Source organism: Salmo trutta, chromosome 35, assembly GCF_901001165.1.
Source record: "Salmo trutta chromosome 35, fSalTru1.1, whole genome shotgun sequence".
Classification (NCBI taxonomy): Eukaryota; Metazoa; Chordata; class Actinopteri; order Salmoniformes; family Salmonidae; genus Salmo; species Salmo trutta.
In genome coordinates, this window is record NC_042991.1 from 27,799,449 (window position 1) to 27,821,338 (window position 21,890).

General features: G+C 43.5%; 1 protein-coding gene across 6 annotated transcripts in view; it reads left to right on the forward strand.

Annotated features, from left to right (window-relative positions):
* Positions 1-21,890, forward strand: part of LOC115174984 (kinase D-interacting substrate of 220 kDa B) — a 59,927-nt gene that overhangs the window by 13,348 nt on the left and 24,689 nt on the right. For 4 of the 6 annotated variants that reach the window (XM_029734071.1, XM_029734075.1, XM_029734076.1 and 1 more), the window contains exons 12-20: positions 6,256-6,433; positions 6,847-7,011; positions 9,712-9,891; positions 10,397-10,562; positions 10,686-10,837; positions 13,245-13,534; positions 14,369-14,509; positions 19,563-19,821; positions 20,065-20,153. In XM_029734071.1, the coding sequence (XP_029589931.1) occupies positions 6,256-6,433; positions 6,847-7,011; positions 9,712-9,891; positions 10,397-10,562; positions 10,686-10,837; positions 13,245-13,534; positions 14,369-14,509; positions 19,563-19,821; positions 20,065-20,153 (1,620 nt within the window). The remainder of the gene's footprint in view (positions 1-6,255; positions 6,434-6,846; positions 7,012-9,711; positions 9,892-10,396; positions 10,563-10,685; positions 10,838-13,244; positions 13,535-14,368; positions 14,510-19,562; positions 19,822-20,064; positions 20,154-21,890) is intronic. The other 2 variants (XM_029734074.1, XM_029734077.1) reach the window with 1 other exon arrangement.

The window sequence follows — 21,890 nt, forward strand, 5'->3', positions numbered from 1 at the left end:
CTCTGAACCTCTGTCAGAGGGACCATCGGGTTCTTGGTCACCTCCCTGACCAATGCCCTTGTCCCCCGATTGCTCAGTTTGGCTGGGTGGCCAGCTCTAGGAAGAGTCTTGGTGGTTCCAAACTTCTTCCATTTAAGAATGATGGAGGCCACTGTGTTCTTGAGGACCTTTAATGCTGCAGACATTTTTTGGCACCTTCTCTAGATCTGTGCTTCAACACAATCCTGTCTCAGAAGGCTACGGACAATTCCTTCGGGTCACATGGCTTGATTTTTGCTCTAACATGCACTGTCAACTGTGGGACCTTGTATAGACAGGTGTGTGCCTTTCCAAATCATGTCCAATCAATTGAATTTACCACAGGTGGACTCCAAACAAGTTGTAGAAACATCTCAAGAATGATCAATGGACACAGGATGCACCTGAGCTCAATTTGGAGTTTCATAGCAAAGGGTCTAAATACTAAATACTTTCTAAAAACCTGTTTTTGCTTTGTCATTGTGGGGTATTGTGTGTAGATTAATGAGGATTTTTTTATTTATTTAATCAATTTTAGAATAAGGCTGTAACGTAACAAAATGTGGAAAAAGGGAAGGGGTCTGAGTACTTTCCGAATGCACTGTACATACAAGGGTGAAAGTAGATTTCATTTCTTACTGGTACGGGACACCCAAGTGCACGCACACATTTTTTTAAATAGGACAATTATAAAAATGACAGGGTGGCCAGCTCTGCCGACACTGACAAACAGATCAATAAAAACAATGTTGTCTGATTCATATAATCGGCCTACGAAAAGGGGAGACACATACAATATGACGTCCATCTAACCCGGAGGAGGAAATTATTGTCCAAAAACAAACGAAGTAGCAATGACCCAATGATAAAGACAGTGAATATGCACTCACCAGGGATATGGCCGATGTTCTCCGCTAGTGCCAATTAAGTTAAGAATATTGATAACTAAAAGACAGATTGGATTATTTTCATTGTTATCAATAGCGATTTGCTTTCCAAACAGTTTTTCTGCGATTCATATTTTTTAATATTGAGATATGCCTGGCTGGGTCTCTCTGCTTTTCCCCGACAGTCGCAACTCAACAATCATATATTTGGTATTTGCAGCGCGCTGCCCAAATTGCGGGCTATGCGGTTTGAAACTATCCACTTGTCTTTTTCTTTTTTTCTTTTTTTTTAGCTAATAATCCTCTGTGGCCAAATCATGCTTTCTGGTGTACTAGCCTATTAAATGATTGTATTTATTTCTGTATAGACAGGATTAGGCTAATTAGGCTGTATAGTTTTGGCAATTTAATTCAATTTACTTTAGGGAAATTTTAGCTTCCTCTAGCTTCATGGACACGCCTCCTATGCCTTTTAATGTGACATGAACACGACTAGTCATGATGTATTCATCTGATTGTCAAACAGTCACTTCAAACCTCTACGGGATCGGTCCCCCCGCAGGAAAGTTGAGCTAACGTAGGCTAATGTGATTAGCATGAGGTTGTAAGTAACAAACATTTTTCCCAGGACATAGACATATCTGATATGGGCAGAAAGCCCATCTAATTGCACTGTCCAATTTACAGTAGCTATTACAGTGAAATAATACCATGCTATTGTTTGAGGAGAGTGCACAATTATGAAATTGAAAATGTATTAATAAACCAATTAGGCACATTTGAGCAGTCTTGATACAACATTTTGAACAGATATGCAATGGTTTATTGGATCAGTCTAAAACTTTGCACATACACTGCTGCCAAAATCTAAATTGCGCCTGTTTTTTTTCTTCTTTGTATTATCTTTTACCAGATCTAATGTTTATATTCTCCTACATTAATTTCACATTTCCACACACTTTGTGGAATTGTTTCCTTTCAAATGGTATCAAGAATATGCATATCCTTGCTTCAGGTCCTGAGCTACATGTAGTTAGATTTGGGTATGTCATTTTAGGCGAAAATTGAAAAACAGGGTCCGATCCTTAAGAGGTTCAAAGGCGCTCCTGTCGGCTACCAGCGCAGATTCGTTCACTCACAAAATAATTTAAGCATCCAAACCCCAACAGTGCACTGTGCATCCGCAATTTGTTGAATGGAAAGAGACATCAGTTACAAAACACCTGCATGTATTGTAATGTCATTCTGTGATTGTCATTAGGCCTACACTTGTAGCCTGAATTGATGCATCCACGGTTATCCATGCGCGCCTCAGTCTCGGCCACTCATGTCCGCCTTGACAAAATGTGTGTTCTCCTCAAACCACAGCGCAATTTGGAACGTATACCACCTGGTTTCCAGTCAATTTGCAAATGTTTCATGCGGCTGACATGCAGTAATGTTAAATAATGGTGTTATAGCCTATAGTTCTTTGGGCATGTTGTATTAATTGTGATATGCTCATGTTTTACCGGCACGGCGTACCCCCACTATTTATTTTTGCCAGGACACCGTACCGGACCGTACCACCTTACTTTCACCCCTGTATATATCTAAACTGAGCAAAAAAAGAAACGTCCCTTTTTCAGGACCCTTTCTTTCAAAGATAATTTGTAAAAATCCAAGTAACTTCACAAATCTTCATTGTAAAGGGTTTAAACACTGTTTCCCATGCTTGTTCAATGAACCATAAACAATTAATGAAAATGCGTCTGTGGAACGGTCGTTAAGACACTAACAGCTTACAGACGGTAGGCAATTAAGGTCAAAGTTATGAAAACTTAGGACACTAAAGAGGCCTTTCTACTGACTCTGAAAAACATCAAAAGAAAGATGCCCAGGGTCCCTGCTCATCTGCGTGAATGTGCCTTAGGCATGCTGCAAGGAGGCTTGAGGACTGCAGATGTGGCCAGGGCAATAAATGGCAATGTCCGTACTGTGAGACGCCTAAGACAGCGCTACAGGGAGACAGGACGGACAGCTGATCATCCTCGTAGTGGCAGACCACGTGTAACAACACCTGCACAGGATCGGTACAGCCGAACATCACACCTGCGGGACAGGTACAGGATGGCAACAACAACTGCCCGAGTTACACCAGGAACGCACAATCCCTCCATCAGTGCTCAGACTGTCCGCAATAGGCTGAGAGAGGCTGGACTAAGGGCTTGTAGGCCATTGGTAAAGCAGGTCCTCACCAGACATCACCGGCAACAACGTTGCCTATGGGCACAAACCCACCGTCGCTGGACCAGACAGGACTGGCAAAAAGTGCTCTTCACTGACGAGTTGCGGTTTTGTCTCATCAGGGGTGATGGTCGGATTCGCGTTTGTTGTCGAAGGAATGAGCGTTACACCGAGGCCTGTACTCTGGAGCGGGATTGATTTGGAGGTGGAGGGTCTGTCATGGTCTGGGGCGGTATGTCACAGCATCATCGGACTGTGCCTGCAATGACAACAGGCTATCTCAACGCTGTACGTTACAGGGAAGACATCCTCCTCCCTCATGTGGTACCCTTCCTGCAGGCTCATCCTGACATGACCCTCCAGCATGACAATGCCACCAGCCATACTGCTCGTTCTGTGTGTGATTTCCTGCGAGACAGGAATGTCAGTGTTCTGCCATGGCCAGTGAAGAGCCCAGATCTCAATCCCGTTGAGCACGTCTGAGACCTGTTGGATCGGAGGGTGAGGGCTAGGCCCATTCCCCACCAGTAATGTCCGGGAACTTGCAGGTGCCTTGGTGGAAGAGTGGGGTAACATCTCACAGCAAGAACTGGCAAATCTGGTGCAGTCCATGAGGAGGAGATGCACTGCAGTACTTAATGCAGCTGGTGGCCACACCAAATACTGACTGTTACTTTTGATTTTGACCCCCCCTTTGTTCAGGAACACATTATTCCATTTCTGTTGTCACATGTCTGTTGAACTTGTTTAGTTTATGTCTCAGTTGTTGAATCTTGTTATGTTCATACAAATATTTACACATGTTAAGTTTGCTGAAAATAAACGCAGTTGACAGTGAGAGGACGTTTCTTTTTTTGCTGAGTTTATATATACTGTATATACATTGTACGTGGCGTATACAGTCAGGATCCATAATTATTGGCACCATTTGATGAAGATGAGCAAAAAACTGTATAAAAGAAATAATACAAATACTGATCTATATTGCATGCTAATTTTTGTTGTTGAAATTGTTATTTTATACTAATACAATTGCTTAACTAATAATCTCAAAAAGAGAGGGGTAAAAATTATTGCCACCCCTGGTTTCAATACTGATACTGAGCATTTTTCTAAAATGTTTTATGAGATTGGGTAACACATTGGGAGGGGTCTTAGACCATTGCTGTATACAGCTTCTTTCCAGAGCTCTATTTTCATGTCATTAGACATAGCACCGGTTCCAATTCAAGTGCCAATGCCGTTTATCAAACTCCAGGTGGTGCTATGGTCAGGTGACATGAAAATACATCTCTTTGGCCACTTGGACAGAAGCATTTGCAGAAAAGTATATTTGATCTACAGTAGAATATGGTGGTGGATCTTTGATGTTATTCAGCTATTTTGCTTCCACTGGTCCTGGGGCCCTTGTTAAGGTCAATGGCATCATGAACTTTACCAAGTACCAGGATATTTTTGTCAAAAAACCTGGCTGCCTCTGCCAGGAGGCTGACACTTGGCCACAAGTGGATCTTCCAGCAAGACAATAACCCTAAGCACTAATCAAAATCCAAAAAGAAATGGTTAATTGACCACAAAATCTACATTTTTTAATGGCCATCTCAGCTACTGGACTTGAACCCCGTTGAAAACCTCTTGTTTGAATTAAAGAGGGTAGTCCATAAAAGCAGACAAAGTATATCAAGAATTTGGAAAGATTCTGACCATTCTGAGGAATGGTCCCAACGTTTTAGCCAATCTCATGAAACATTTGAGAAAAAGGCTCAGTGTCGTTATCCTCGCAAGGGGAGGGCGCTAGAGTATTGAAAACAGGGGTCCCCTATCTTTTTTAGATTTATTTGTATTAATTATTAAACAGAATCTCTCTGAGCAATTGTATTAGTTTAAAATAGTCAAATGTTTCAGTTTTTTGGAGAACATAATATACTACCGTAATTTCCGGACTATTAAGCGCACCTGAATATAAGCCGCACCCATTGAATTAAAAAACAAATATTATTTTGAACATAAATAAGCCGCACATGTCTATAAGCCGCAGGTGCCTACCGGTACATTGAAACAAATGAACTTTACAAGGCTTTAACGAAACACGGCTTGTAACAAAAATAAACAGGCTTTAACGAAACACGGCTTGTAACAAAAAAAAAATTATTAGTAGTAAGCTTTAGTTGTCTTTTTGCACTGAGTCAATTCCTCACGCTGCTGTTTCCAACGTCTTATCATCGACTCATTAAGACCAAGCTCCCGTGCAGCAGCTCTATTTCCTTTTCCAACAGCCAGATCAATCGCCTTCAACTTGAAAGCTGCATCATATGCATTTCTCCGTGTCTTTGCCATGATGAGGATGACAAAATGACTACCGTAATCAGAATGATGGGAAGTTTGAGAGCGCTCGATTTAATCTAAACAGTAAACCAAAAAGTTGTTTGACCTTAACCTGTTCGGCAATTTCATTGGTCTAATGAAAGCTTCATGCCGGCAAAAAACTGAGCACGTCACAGAATGTGTTTTTTTGGAAGAAAAAAAATTGAAAGCGGGAAAAATCCATATATTAGCCGCGTCATTGTTTAAGCCGCGAGGCTCAAAGCGTGGGAAAAAAGTTGCGGCTTATAGTCCGGAATTTACGGTATATTATTTATTTTATAGTCTTTTTTTGCTCATCTTTATCAAGGGATCCAATAATACGTAATCTGTTAAAGGCAGAAGAGTCAGTAGGTATACAATTTGATACAGGAAAAAGAAACAGAGAGCCACACACTCTAGGAACTCAGATGCAATAATTTAATAACCTAATAACCAACGTTTCGACAGACAAGCTGTCTTCATCAGGGTATAATGACACACACTGAGGGTCACTAGTTTATATAGTGTCAAAGGACACACACAGGTGTCTGTAATCATGTCCGGGTGTGGCCTGATATCATTGGTTAATTCTCAGATATAAAAATAACATACCAAAAACATGAATGGATAGCATACGATCATAGATACAATTTGGCTACATAGGCCTACAAACATTTACAATGAATAGCAAAATCACAAGAATGACTTCAGATCAAAGTCTATGTTGATACCGAAGGGAGCAATGCTTTTTAAATTAAAGATACCATCTGTCTCTCTCTAGAGAGGTGACACCCCCCTCCACATCGCCATCCGGGGGCGGAGCCGCAGACTGGCGGAGCTCCTCCTGCGTAACCCTAAAGATGGCCGCCTGCTCTACAGGCCCAACAAGGCCGGCGAGACCCCCTACAACATCGACTGCAGCCACCAGAAGAGCATCCTCACCCAGATCTTTGGAGCCCGTAAGTTTCCCTACTCACCGGCAGCTCAGTCACTTTCGCCAGTTAAAGGAAAATTCCACCCAAAAACAATATTTTTGGTATTTGTTTCTTTAGTTTATTGTTGAAACTTTCAAAATACAGAAATCATCCCTGTATAATGCCTTTTTCAAGATATATAAAACTTGATTGTTGACAAGCAAAACATTTTGGGACTATGCCAACAATGGACTAATGAAACAAATACCAAAATATTGTTTTTGGGTGGTTTTCCTTTAATAGTCTCACTGCTGTAACCTTTGTGTTTGACGATAGGGTATACAAAATGTAAAGAAGTAGACAAAGAAAATTGGTACACACAAATTATACACTGTATGTACTCCCATCTAGAACTGTGTTGACTAACCTCATCCTATCTTTCCATGTGTCCCTCCCAGGACACCTGTCCCCTACGGAGTCTGACGGAGACATGCTGGGTTATGACCTGTACAGCAGTGCCCTGGCTGACATTCTCAGTGAGCCCACCATGCAGCCACCCATCTGTGTGGGCCTGTACGCCCAGTGGGGCAGCGGCAAGTCTTTCCTGCTCAAGAAACTGGAGGGTAAGGAACTAGGCAGTCCGCTTGTCAAGGCTCCACTCACTTCTATACAAGAGTCTGAGCTTTTATTATACTGCTCAAATAGAACAAAAATGATATGTTAAAAATATGTTATACATGTTAATAATAAGATAGCTGTTAAGGCCAGGCACCACACCCTAATAGAGTAAATGTTTTTGTGTTGGAGAACAAAACGTTCTCCAACACAATTACCAGACTAGATACAGTTGTATGTGTATGTAAACGTATGACCCACTGGAATTGTGATACAGTGAATTATATGTGCAGTTGAAGTTGGAAGTTTACATACACTTAGGTTTGAGTCATTAAAACTTGTTTTTCAACTACTCCACAAATTCATTGTTAACAAACTATAGTTTTGGCAAGTCGGTTAGGACATCTACTTTGTGCATGACACAAGTAATTTTTCCAACAATTGTTTACAGACAGATTATTTCACTTGTAATTCACTGTATCACAATTCCAGTGGGTCAGAAGTTTACATACACTAAGTTGACTGTGCCTTTAAACAGCTTGGAAAATTCCATAGGCTAATTGACATCATTTGAGTCAATTGGAGGTGGACCTGTGGATGTATTTCAAGGCCTACCTTCAAACTCAGTGTCCCTTTGCTTGACATCATGGGAAAATCTAAAGAAATCAACCAAGACCTCAGAAAAAAAATTGTAGACCTCCACAAGTCTGGTTCATTCTTGGGAGCAATTTCCAAATGCCTGAAGGTACCACGTTCATCTGTACAAATAATAGTATGAAAGTATAAACACCATGGGACCACGCAGCCGTCATACCGCTCAGGAAGGAGACGCGTTCTGTCCCTAGAGATTAACGTACTTTGGTGCGAAAAGTGCAAATCAATCCCAGAACGACAGCAAAGGACCTTGTGAAGATGCTGGAGGAAACAGGTACAAAAGTATCATATAACCTGAAAGGCCGCTCAGCAAGGAAGAAGCCACTGCTCCAAAACCACCATAAAAAAGCCAGACTACGGTTTGCAACTGCACATGGGGACAAAGATCGTACTTTTTGGAGAAATGTCCTCTGGTCTGATGAAACAAAAATATAACTGTTTGGCCATAATGACCATCGTTATGTTTGGAGGAAAAAGGAGGAGGCTTGCAAGCCGAAGAATACCATCCCAACTGTGAAGCACGGGGGTGGCAGCATCATGTTGTGGGGGTGCTTTGCTTCAGGAGGGACTGGTGCACTTCACAAAATAGATGGCATCATGAGGAAGGAACATTATGTGGATATATTGAAGCAACATCTCAAGACAGTCAGGAAGTTAAAGCTTGGTCGCAAATGGGTCTTCCAAATGGACAATGACCCCAAGCATACTTCCAAAGTTGTGGCAAAATGGCTTATGGACAACAAAGTCAAGGTATTGGAGTGGCCATCACAAAGCCCTGACCTCAATCCCATACAACATTTGTAGGTAGAACTGAAAAAGCGTGTGTGAGCAAGGAGGCCTACAAACCTGACTCAGTTACACCAGCTCTGTCAGGACGAATGTGCGAAAATTCACCCAATAAGAAGGCTAGCCAAAACGTTTGACCCGAGTTAAACAATTTAAAGGCTATGCTACCAAATACTAATTGAGTGTATGTAAACTTCTGACCCACTGGGAATAAAAGCTGAAATAAATCATTCTCTCAACTATTATTCTAACATTTCACATTCTTACAATAAAGTGGTGATCCTAACTGACCTATGACAGGGGATTTTTATTAGGATTAAATGTCAGGAATTGTGAAAAACTGAGTTGAAATGTATTTGGCTAAGGTGTATGTAAACTTCGACTTCTACTGTACTTTAACAATGCAATAATGCAACCAGACTTCACTAGCAATGCAAACAACACACAGATATAAGGGGGTTTTATTTAAAAAAAATCTGAAATATTGTTTACATATATGCAAATAAGGTTATTTCATTAAATGTGTATATTTGCATATCACACAAATTCATTTTTCTGGACACTGGAAGAAGTCAGCCTAATTTAAAATGAACATTTCTTAAGACACTCCAGGACCTGACTTATACATAACATATTGTGGATAAATACTTCTTTCTACCTGTAAAATACTATAGAAACGTACGTAAAATTCATTTTTGGCAGATTTTTCTGAAGAAAATGTCATCTAGAGTAGAAATTTGACAACGTATCAACAATTCCCTATGAATATGTCTGAAGAATAAGTTTAAGGATAACCACGCAACATTTGGTGAATGCAGATGCTTCTGAGGCTGAGAAACACGAGTTGGCGTGTAGGAAAAGGCTGACTTCCGGGAAATGGCAGTTGAAGACAATTACACTGAATTTAGACTTAGAAACACCAAACAGCTATTTAGACCCAATCACCATCTCTTCAAAGTAAGTTACTATATATAGTCTAATTTGTTACATTCTCTATGAAATTGACTTTTAAATTATGTGGGATTCAATGTAGTGGTTTGAAATTATGGATCATCAACATTTTGACATTGTTGTTTTTACTTTTTGAAAAAACGAATATTAATGGACCAAAATACCAAACAATCTCAAAATTGATAAGTAGATGCAAAAAAAACATAATTTTAGCTTGTGGTGCCTGGATTTAATATTAACAGATTATTGAGTTTCACAAATGAACCTACAATCTCATAAGTATCTTTATCCTCCTTTCATCTCCTCCCTCTCTTCAGATGAGATGAAGACGTTTGCTGGCCAGCAGGTGGAGCCATTGTTCCAGTTCTCCTGGCTGGTGGGGTTCATGTCCCTGCTGCTGTGTGGTTCTGTAGCTCTGGTCCTGGGCTTCACCGTCGACCCCAAGCTGGCCATCGCTGTCTCCCTCAGCCTTCTGGCCTTGCTCTATGTCTGCTTCGGTGAGACCGTCACTCTGTCATCCATTTTCTATGGTCCAGTAGTCTTGTAGTCATTGCTATCCGTGATCGTTGGTACGTCCTTACCCCCATTCACGTTGAAATGTAAAATGGTTAAGCAAAGGTTAGGGTTAGGTAAGGGTTATGGTTAAGGTTAGGGTAGGGGTTAAGGTTAGGTTTAGGGTAGCGACGTCCCGAGGATCCCGTAGTCTAGTAGCCTATGCTCCCGAGTGGCGCAGCGGTCTAAGGCACTGCATCTCAGTGCTAGAGGCATCACTACAAACCCTGGTTCGATTCGTGATTGGGAGTCCCATAGTGAGGTGCACAATTGGCCACTTTCAATGACACAGTAAGAGCTCATTCTGTCTGTCTCTCTCTGGCTTTTCCAAACACTTTCAATGACACAGTAAGAGTTTGACGCAGTAACTCTGTTTGTCTTCCTTTGTTTTGTAGTGGAGGTGTCTTTTAATGACCCAGTTAGGAGATAACAGTTTCCCTCTCTGTGTAGTGGTGGTGTACTTCGGCAGTCGTCGTGAGGGTGAGAACTGGAACTGGGCGTGGGTGATAAGTACCCGTTTGGCCCGACACATCGGTTACCTGGAGCTGCTACTCAAACTGATGTTTGTCAACCCCCCTGACCTGCCAGAGCAGACCACCCGCGCTCTGCCCGTTAGGTACACACACACACACACACACACAAACCACCCATGTCCTGCCCGTCAGGTACCTTTCTTTATAAGTTGTAGTTTGTGTTTGACCGATGATTTAATGTCCACCCCTTCCCTTTACTGTTGCAGGTTCCTGTTCACGGACTACAACCGTCTGTCCAGTGTGGGAGGGGAGACCAGCCTGGCAGAGATGATAGCCACCCTGTCTGATGCCTGTGAGAGGGAGTTTGGCTTCATGGCCACCCGCCTCTTCAGGGTCTTCAAGACAGAGGAATCACAAGGTAACCAATGACCAGAGGAATCACTAGGTAACCAATGATCAGAGGAATCACAAGGTAACCAATGATCAGAGGAATCACTACGTAATGATCAGAGGAATCACAAGGTAATGATCAGAGGAATCACTAGGTAATGATCAGAGGAATCACTAGGTAATGATCAGAGGAATCACAAGGTAATGATCAGAGGAATCACTAGGTAATGATCAGAGGAATCACAAGGTAATGATCAGAGGAATCACTAGGTAATGATCAGAGGAATCACAAGGTAATGATCAGAGGAATCACTAGGTAATGATCAGAGGAATCACAAGGTAATGATCAGAGGAATCACAAGGTAATGATCAGAGGAATCACTAGGTAATGATCAGAGGAATCACAAGGTAATGATCAGAGGAATCACTAGGTAATGATCAGAGGAATCACTAGGTAACCAATGGCCAGAGGAATCACTAGGTAATGATCAGAGGAATCACTAGGTAACCAATGATCAGAGGAATCACTAGGTAATGATCAGAGGAATCACTAGGTAACCAATGACCAGAGGAATCACAAGGTAATGATCAGAGGAATCACTAGGTAATGATCAGAGGAATCACTAGGCAATGATCAGAGGAATCACTAGGCAATGATCAGAGGAATCACTAGGTAACCAATGATCAGAGGAATCACAAGGTAATGATCAGAGGAATCACAAGGTAATGATCAGAGGAATCACTAGGTAATGACCAGAGGAATCACTAGGCAATGACCAGAGGAATCACTAGGTAATGATCAGAGGAATCACTAGGTAACCAATGACCAGAAGAATCACTAGGCAATGATCAGAGGAATCACTAGGTAACCAATGATCAGAGGAATCACAAGGTAATGATCAGAGGAATCACTAGGTAATGACCAGAGGAATCACTAGGAAATGACCAGAGGAATCACTAGGTAATGATCAGAGGAATCACTAGGTAACCAATGACCAGAGGAATCACTAGGTAACCAATGACCAGAGGAATCACTAGGTAATGATCAGAGGAATCACTAGGTAATGATCAGAGGAATCACAAGGTAACCAATGATCAGAGGAATCACTAGGCAATGACCAGAGGAATCACTAGGCAATGATCAGAGGAATCACAAGGTAATGATCAGAGGAATCACTAGGTAACCAATGATCAGAGGAATCACTAGGCAATGATCAGAGGAATCACTAGGTAATGACCAGAGGAATCACAAGGTAACCAATGATCAGAGGAATCACTAGGTAATGATCAGAGGAATCACTAGGTAATGATCAGAGGAATCACTAGGCAATGACCAGAGGAATCACTAAGTAATCACTTGCTCCCGAGTGGCGCAGCGTTCTAAGGCACTGCATCGCAGCGCTAGAGGCGTCACTACAGACCCTGGTTTGATCCCAGGCTGTGTCACAACCGGCCGTGATCGAGAATACCATAGGGCGGCGCACAATTGGCCCAGAATCGTCCGGGTTAGGGGAGGGTTTGGCCGGGGCAGGACGTCATTGTAAATAATAATTTGTTCTTAACTGACTTACCTAGATAAATAAAGGTTAAATAAATAAAAAAATCTAGTCATGAGCAGAGAATCACTAGGTAGTGAGCAGAGAATCACTAGGTAGTGAGCAGAGAATCACTAGGTAGTGAGCAGAGAATCACTAGGTAGTGAGCAGAGAATCACTAGGTAGTGGGCAGAGAATCACTAGGTAGTGAGCAGAGAATCACTAGGTAGTGGGCAGAGAATCACTAGGTAGTGAGCAGAGAATCACTAGGTAGTGAGCAGAGAATCACTAGGTAGTGAGCAGAGAATCACTAGGTAGTGAGCAGAGAATCACTAGGTAGTGAGCAGAGAATCACTAGGTAGTGGGCAGAGAATCACTAGGTAGTGAGCAGAGAATCACTAGGTAGTGAGCAGAGAATCACTAGGTAGTGAGCAGAGAATCACTAGGTAGTGAGCAGAGAATCACTAGGTAGTGAGCAGAGAATCACTAGGTAGTGAGCAGAGAATCACTAGGTAGTGAGCAGAGAATCAGTAGGTAGTGAGCAGAGAATCACTAGGTAGTGAGCAGAGAATCACTAGGTAGTGAGCAGAGAATCACTAGGTAGTGAGCAGAGAATCAGTAGGTAGTGACAAATTAGTCAGGTCAGTTTACTTGATTGAATCCCCTTTGGGCAAATGTGTTTGACTTTATTGGCACTACTTTAAATCTCTGTCGGTCACTACATTCATAAATACACCAATCACATACTCTGGTGGTTTTCAGTAAGAACTTGGGACAAAGGGTTGTCTAACAGACAATGACAATAAACATTGTTAGTGCACAAATTTTGTTAGTAGCCTGCCTCCTGCTTCCAAATGTGTTTATGCATACTGAGTACTTTAACAATGGATTGTATTTTAGGGAAGAAGAAGTGGAAGAAAACTTGCTGCGTTCCCTCCTTCGTCATCTTCATCTTCATCCTGGGCTGCCTGATCACCGGCATGGCACTCCTCGCCGTCTTCAAGGTGGACGGGGCCAACCAGACGGTGAACGCCGTGCTGATCGCCATGGCCTGCGCAGTGGGCCTGGCACTGGTGCTCAACTGCCGGACCTGGTGGCAGGTGGCCGACTCGGTGCTCAACTCTCAGAGGAAGAGGCTGCACAGCGCTGCCAACAAGATGCACAAGCTCAAGAGCGAGGGCTTCATGAAGGTAGGGATGGAAGGCCAGTCGTATATATCCGCGCAAGCACTTGGAAACACATACACATGCACAAAACACGAACACACACACACACACACATGCACACGCACACACACACACATGCACACGCACACACACACACACACACACACACACACACACACACACACACACACACACACACACACACACACACACACACACACACACACACACACACACACCTGTTTGATTCTCCCTCTCACCATATCACTGCCTTGTAAAACTAGTATGACCTTTCTCACCCATCCTCCTCCTCTCTCTGTCTCCATCTCTCCTCTCTCTCTCCTTCTCTCACCCATCCTCCTCCTCTCTCTGTCTCCATCTCTCCTCTCTCTCTCATTCTCTCTCACACATCCTCCTCACTCTCTCTCTTCCTCCTCTCCTTCCTCCTCACCCATCCTCCTCTCTCCTTCCCTCTCTCTCCTCTCTCCTCTCTCTCTCTGTCTCTCTCTCTCACACCAATCTTCCCCCCTCTCTCACTCTCTCTCTCTTCCTCCTCTCCCTCTCTCTCACACATCCTCCTCACTCTCTCTCTCTCTCTCTCTCTCTCTCTCTCTCTCTCTCTCTTCCTCCTCTCCTTCCTCCTCACCCATCCTCCTCTCTCCTTCCCTCTCTCTTTCTCTGTCTCTCTCTCACACCAATCTTCCCCTCTCTCTCTCTCTTTCTCCTCCCTCTCTCTCACCCATCCTCCTCTCTCTCTCTCTCTCTCTCTCTCTCTCTCTCTCTCTCTCTCTCCTCTCCCCTTCTCTCTCTCTTCCTCCTCTCCTTTTCTCCTCTCTCTCTCTCTCTCTCCTCCCTCAGGTGTTGAAGAATGAGGTGGAGCTGATGGCGAGGATGGCTAAGACCATCGATAGCTTCACTCAGAACCAGACACGTCTGGCTGTCATCATAGACGGCCTGGACTCCTGTGAACAGGACAAAGTACTGCAGATGCTGGATACGGTAAGACACACACACACACACACGCATGCAGCGCGTGGGCACATACACACACGAACACACACGAACATAGTCACATGGTGATAGGGTATACAGTATCACTCTGAACAGGTACGCAATGGTTTTGACCAACTGTTTGGACCGTCTCACCCTTTGTGTTGCCTTGGTGTGCAAATGTAGTTATTTCCGAAGACGATCTTTCCCAAGAGAGCAAAGATTACCTAGTTATACAGTACATAGTTATAAATCAGTCACAAAGTTTCCAGAAGCTGTCATGGTTTTTCTTATTATTTACAGTAATAGAATTGTCTTTAATCTAATATTCAAGGGGCATGGTCATCTGAACCAGCTGTTTCTTGTTTACTAATGAAATCTTTGGTCTGAGGAAATAATGGATCTTTTATGCATGATGTCTTTGTAATAATAAGCAACATCCCTCATACATTTAGACTGATTTGTCTAGACATTTGATAGTAGTCACAAAATCTAATATTTCAATGTATTTTGCACATTGGGATAATGGAGTTATTAACTAACTGTGAGCTATGGCAGAAAGAGTTTTAGAATAGACTAGAACAAACTAATATACTGTATCCACCGCGCACACACACACACACACACACACACACACACACACACACACACACACACCTCACCAGAACTTACTAGTGGGGTTCACTCTGGCTCTAGATCGGAGACCAGCACCACAACTGCACTTATGGCCGTGGCAAATGACATCATAAATGCGCTTGATAAAAAGCAACATTGTGCTGCTCTGTATGTTGATTTATCAAAGGCATTTGATTCAGTTGACCATAAACTCAGTAACATTGGTCTCAGTGAAGGGGCAGTAAATTGGTTTAGGAACTATCTTTCTGACAGAACACAATGTGTATATGCTGACAATAGCTTTCTTCAGATTAATAGAGGTGTGCCCATTTTAGGTTCCATTTTAGCTCCTGTGTTGTTCTCAATTTGTATTAATGATTTGGGAAATGGGATGCAACCAGCAAAGTTATATCTACATGCAGATGATTCAGTCATATATTCATGTGCTCCTTCTCTGGTTCAGGCTGTTGAAGAGCTCCAGACTGCTTTTCAGTCACTGCAGACCTTCCTTTATGGTCTCAAACTGGTCTTGAATGTACAAAAAACTGAATTCATGACCTTTACCAGAGCTAGAACTCAGCCAGAGAAGGTTAGCATTGTCACATCTGGTGGCTTATCCATTGAAAAAGTGTCATCCTACAAATACCTAGGTATTTGGTTGGATGGCAAGTTGTCCTTTAAAGTTCATATGGATAATCTTGTGAGGAAGCTTGAATTGAAATTGGGTTTTTCTTTTCGTAATAAGACTTGCTTCCCGCTTATGACTAGAAAGAAGCTTTTCAGGCCACTTTTCTCTCGATTTTTTCTTTAATGAGTTGTGATTTACTTCAGACACCGGACAAGGCCCGAATTCCCGTCATTCGCATGAAGAAGAGACAGAGATATAGGGGTCGTAGGTTGGGGTGCCATGTAAGAATCCGATGGTGAGTGGGTAACCCACTTCTACCATCAGTCCTATTAGTCAAAGGGCAATCATTGGACAATAATCTGGAGGAGCTCCTATCAAGACCTTCCTACCAACATTAAAAACTGTAATATCTTATGTTTCACCGAGTCATGGCTGAACGACGACATGGATAACATACAGCTGGTTGGGTTTTCCGTGCATCGGCAAGAGAGAACAGCTCCCTCCGGTAAGACAAGGGGTATTGGTATTTTATTAGAATCCCCATTAGCTGTTACAAAAGCAGCAGATACTCTTCATACCCCAACCAGAAGCATACCCCAACCAGAAGCCATGGATTACAGGCAACATCTGCACTGAGCTAAAGGGTAGAGCTGCCGCTTTCAAGGAGCGGGACTCTAACCCGGACGCTTATAAGAAATCCTGCTATGCCCTCCGACAAACCATCAAACATGCAAAGGGTCAATACAGGACTAAGATTGAATCCTACTACACCGGCTCTGACACTTTTAGATGTGGCAGGGTATGCAAACTATTTCGGACTACAAAGGGAAGCACAGTCATGAGCTGCCCAGTGACACGAGCATACCAGACGAGCTAAATTACTTCTATGCGTGCTTTGAGTCAAGCAACACTGAAGCATGCATGAGAGCCCCAGCTGTTCTGGACGACTGTGATCACGCTCTCCGTAGCCAATGTGAGTAAGAGCTTTAAACAGGTCAACATTCACAAGGCCACAGGGCCAGACAGATTACCAGGACGTGTACTCCGAGCATGCGTTGACCATCTGGCAAGTGTCTTAACTGACATTTTCAATCTGTCCCTGAACGAGTCTGTAATACCAACATGTTTCAAGCAGACCACCATAGTCCCTGTTCCCAAGAACACCAAGGTAACCTGCCTAGATGACTACTGACCTTAGCACTCACATCTGTAGTCATGAAGTGCTTTGAAAGGCTGGTCATGGATCACATTAACACCATTATTCCAGAAACCCTAGACCCACTCCAGTTTGCATACCGCCCCAACAGATCCACAGATGACGCAATCTCAATTGCACTCCACACTCCAACACCATCATTATATAAGTTTGCCGACGACACAACAGTGCTAGGCCTTATCCCCAACAACGATGAGACCGCCTATAGGGAGGAGGTCAGGGACCTGGCAGTGTGATGCCAGGATAACAACCTCTCCCTCAATGTGATCAAGACAAAGGAGATGATTGTGGACTACAGGAAAAGGAGGGCCGAGCACACCCCCATTATCATCGACGGGGGCTGTAGTGGAGCAGGTTCAGAGCTTCAAGTTCCTTGGTGTCCACATCACCAAGGGACTGTCATGGTCCAAACACCCCAAGACAGTCATGAAGAGGGCACGACAACGCCTATTCCCTGTCAGGAGACTGAAAAGATTTGGCATGGGTCCTCAGATCCTCAAAAAGTTCTACATCTGCACCATCAAGGGCATCCTGACTGGTTGCATCACCGCCTGATATGGCAACTGCTCGGCCTTAAGGCACTACATGTATTGTCACTTTACCTCTACCTACATGTACAGTATCTCACAAAAGTGAGTACACCCCTCACATTTTTGTAAATATTTGAGTATATCTTTTCATGTGACAACACTGAAGTAATGACACTTTGCTACAATGTAAAGTAGTGAGTGTACAGCTTGTATAACAGTGTAAATTTGCTGTCCCCTCAAAATAACACAACACACAGCCATTAATGTCTAAACCGCTGGCAACAAAAGTGAGTACACCCCTAAGTGAAAATATCCAAATTGGGCCCAAAGTGTCAATATTTTGTGTGGCCACCATCATTTTCCAGCACTGCCTTAACCCTCTTGGGCATGGAGTTCCCCAGAGCTTCACAGGTTGCCACTGGAGTCCTCTTCCACTCCTCCATGACGGAGCTGGTGGATGTTAGAGACCTTGCACTCCTCTACCTTCCGTTTGAGGATGACCCACAGATGCTCAATAGGGTTTAGGTCTGGAGACATGCTTGGCCAGTCCATCACCTTTACCCTCAGCTTCTTTAGCAAGGCAGTGGTCGTCTTGGAGGTGTGTTTGGGGTCGTTATCATGTTGGAATACTGCCCTGCGGCCCAGTCTCCGAAGGGAGGGGATCATGCTCTGCTTCAGTATGTCACAGTACATGTTGGCATTCATGGTTCCCTCAATGAACTGTAGCTCCCCAGTGCCGGCAGCACTCATGCAGCCCCAGACCATGACACTCCCACCACCATGCTTGACTGTAGGCAAGACACACTTGTCTTTGTACTCCTCACCTGGTTGCCGCCACACACGCCACACACGCTTGACACCATCTGAACCAAATAAGTTTATCTTGGTCTCATCAGGACATGATTCCAGTAATCCATGTCCTTAGTCTGCTTGTCTTCAGCAAAGTGTTTGCGGGCTTTCTTGTGCATCATCTTTAGAAGAGGCTTCCTTCTGGGACGACAGCCATGCAGACCAATTTGATGCAGTGTGCGGCGCATGGTCTGAGCACTGACAGGCTGACCCCCCACCCCTTCAACCTCTGCAGCAATGCTGGCAGCACTCATACGTCTATTTCCCAAAGACAACCTCTGGATATGACGCTGAGCACGTGCACTCAACTTCTTTGGTCGACCATGGCGAGGCCTGTTCTGAGTGGAACCTGTCCTGTTAAACCGCTGTATGGTCTTGGCCACCGTGCTGCAGCTCAGTTTCAGGGTCTTGGCAATCTTCTTATAGCCCAGGCCATCTTTATGTAGAGCAACAATTATTTTTTTCAGATCCTCAGAGAGTTCTTTGCCATGAGGTGCCATGTTGAACTTCCAGTGACCAGTCAGTATGAGGGAGTGTGAGAGCGATGACACCAAATTTAACACATTTAAATGTAACACCTGAGACCTTGTAACACTAACGTGTCACATGACACCGGGGAGGGAAAACGGCTAATTGGGCCCAATTTGGACATTTTCACTTAGGGGTGTACTCACTTTTGTTGCCAGCGGTTTAGACATTAATGGCTGTGTGTTGTGTTATTTTGAGGGGACAGCAAATTTACACTGTTATACAAGCTGTACACTCACTACTTTACATTGTAGCAAAGTGTCATTTCTTCAGTGTTGTGAACTGAAAAGATATACTCAAATATTTACAAAAATGTGAGGGATGTACTCACTTTTGTGAGATACTGTACATATTACCTCAATTACCTCGACTAACCTGTCTATAGCCTCGTTACTGCTCTTTAATTATTTGTTATTTGTCTATTTTAATTAATTGTTTACATTAGTTAATACTTTCTTAACACTTATTTTTTCTTAACTGCGTTGTTGGTTAAGGGCTTGTGAGTGAGCATTTCACTAAGACTTTCACCTGTTGTATTCGTCGCATGTGACAAATAACATTTGATTTGTATTGATAGTTGCTGCCTTTCTTGGCGCGGTCTTCCTTGAAAAAGAGACTCTGGATCTCAATGGGCTTCTCCTGGTTAAATGAAGGCTAAATAGAAAAGAAAACATGTATCCTGTTCCTCTCCACCAGGTGAGAGTGCTCTTCTCCAAAGGCCCCTTCATCTCCATCTTCGCCAGCGACCCCCACATCATCATCAAGGCCATCAACCAGAACCTGAACAGCGTGCTCAGGGACTCCAACATCAACGGCCATGACTACATGAGAAACATCGTCCACCTGCCGGTCTTCCTCAACAGCCGGGGGTTGAGCAGCGCAAGAAAGATGTGTGTGGCAGCGCCCGCTAATGGAGACACCGGAAACTCAGACGGTAATCCATACCACTCAGACGGTAAAGACCGACTCACACACACATGCCCTGTATGAAAGAAGCTGTAAAAATCTCAGACTACACACACACGGGCATGTACACACATGAACACACACATTCAGGCATACACACAAATGAACACACTCACATCCACCTTTGCATTCCGATATATACACCGGCACACACTTAACTGTATGTGTCAAATCATTGGCTAATATTAGGTCTGGTTTCTCATCTCTTGTCTTTGTTGATATCTGTGTTCAGGTTGGCATGAGGAGCTGGACAGGAAGCTATCCCAGCACAGCATCGGAGAGATGACCAAGTTTGGCAGCAAGACAACCCTGAACCGCAGGGTAAGAGAGAGAAGAGACAGTGTGGGTGGGTGGGTGGCCTGGTGCTTGACCCAAACCTGGTGGGTTCCCAAAGAGTACAGGCATATGGGTCAACACCGCCCGTCACCAATAGTATGGTCAAAGGACTTCAGAGGTGTCATCATTAAATCAATATAATAACCACACATCTACACATTAACAGGTTGTCATACGAAGGTGTTTTCATCTTATTCCATTCAAAGGGCACTGCTTTTGTTTTCTGGTCAAAAGTACTGCACTATAAAGGAAATAGGGCTCCGTTTGGGACTCAGCTAGTGAAAAGCCAATAGCTGGAAATACGTAATAGGAAATAACTACAACTTCTGTGTATTAGGATCTCTTGACTCAATTGTGTTTTTAGAACCCAGTGTGACTGTCCACTACTACTGCGCTTATTATGACTGTAATCCAATGAGGTTTAATCCAATCTGCTGCGTTTCTCCCCCACCAAGCCACATGATGTGCAGTTTAGTGTAACTTTAATGTGAGTGGAACCTGCCTGATTGCTGCGTTCACCATTCTATTCCATATCACTCATCAGTCTGGCATTCCTCCACATTGAGACGGTTTGACCCTCTGCTATATCTGCACATCTATTGGAGAAAGGTCATACTGATACGTTCGGTAAAACAGAATGGTGAACACAGCGATCAGGCTGCTTCCACCAGACTACTGAGAGCACTCCAGCTGTAACCTACCCTAACCTTAAAGGGGGATCTGCAGTTGCTACATCCATGGACTTACTCAAATAATAATGTGTTCCCATTGGTTGTTGAAGAATATAACTTAGAAATGCCTCATGAGTTTAGTTCAACTGTCACACTCCATGAGAACCCAATGTTTGCAAACAACGTAAATGTAAACAAACACTGTATAGCCTCATATCAGGGTTCAAACTACACTTTTGATATCATGGATGGTCTGTCCTTGTATCCATAGCTCTGTCTATGAATTTGAGAGTGGTTACATTTCTCCAGCCCCATCCCTCAGCTTTTTACCCAAACAGCAGCAGGGTCACGCTTTGTTATGTAACTGCAGATTACTCCTTTAACCTTAAACCCAAGCCCCTCTTATTCTATTGAGACCCCAGGTGTTGTGTACTCAAGGAGCTATGCCAAATCTCAACTTTTTCCATTATTTTCCTATTTTCTCTACTTTTGAAATATAAGTACACTACATGGCCAAAAGTATGTGGACACCTGCTCGTCGAACATCTTATTCCAAAATCATGGACATTAATATGGAGTTGCTACCCCCTTTGCTGCTATAACAAAGCCTTCCCACTGTTCTGGGAAGGCTTTCATTCTAGACGTTGGAACATTGCTGCGGGGACTTGTTTCCATTCAAGCATTAGTGAGGTTGGGCACTGATGTTTGGCAATTAGGCCTGGCTCGCAGTCTGCGTTCCAAGTCATCCCAAAGGTGTTCGATGGGTTTGAGGACAAGGCTCTGTGCAGGCCAGTCAAGTTCTTCCACATCGATCTCGACAACCATTTCTGTATGGACCTCGCTTTGTGCACCGGGGCATTGTCATGCTGAATCAGGAAAGGGACTTCCCCAAACTGTTACCACAAAGTTGTAAGCACAGAATCGTCTAGAATGTCGTTGTGTGCTGTAGCGTTAAGATTTCCCTTCACTGGAACTAAGGGACCTAGTCCGAACCATGAAAAACAGCCCCAGACCATTATTCCTCCTCCACCAAACTTTACAGTTGTCACTA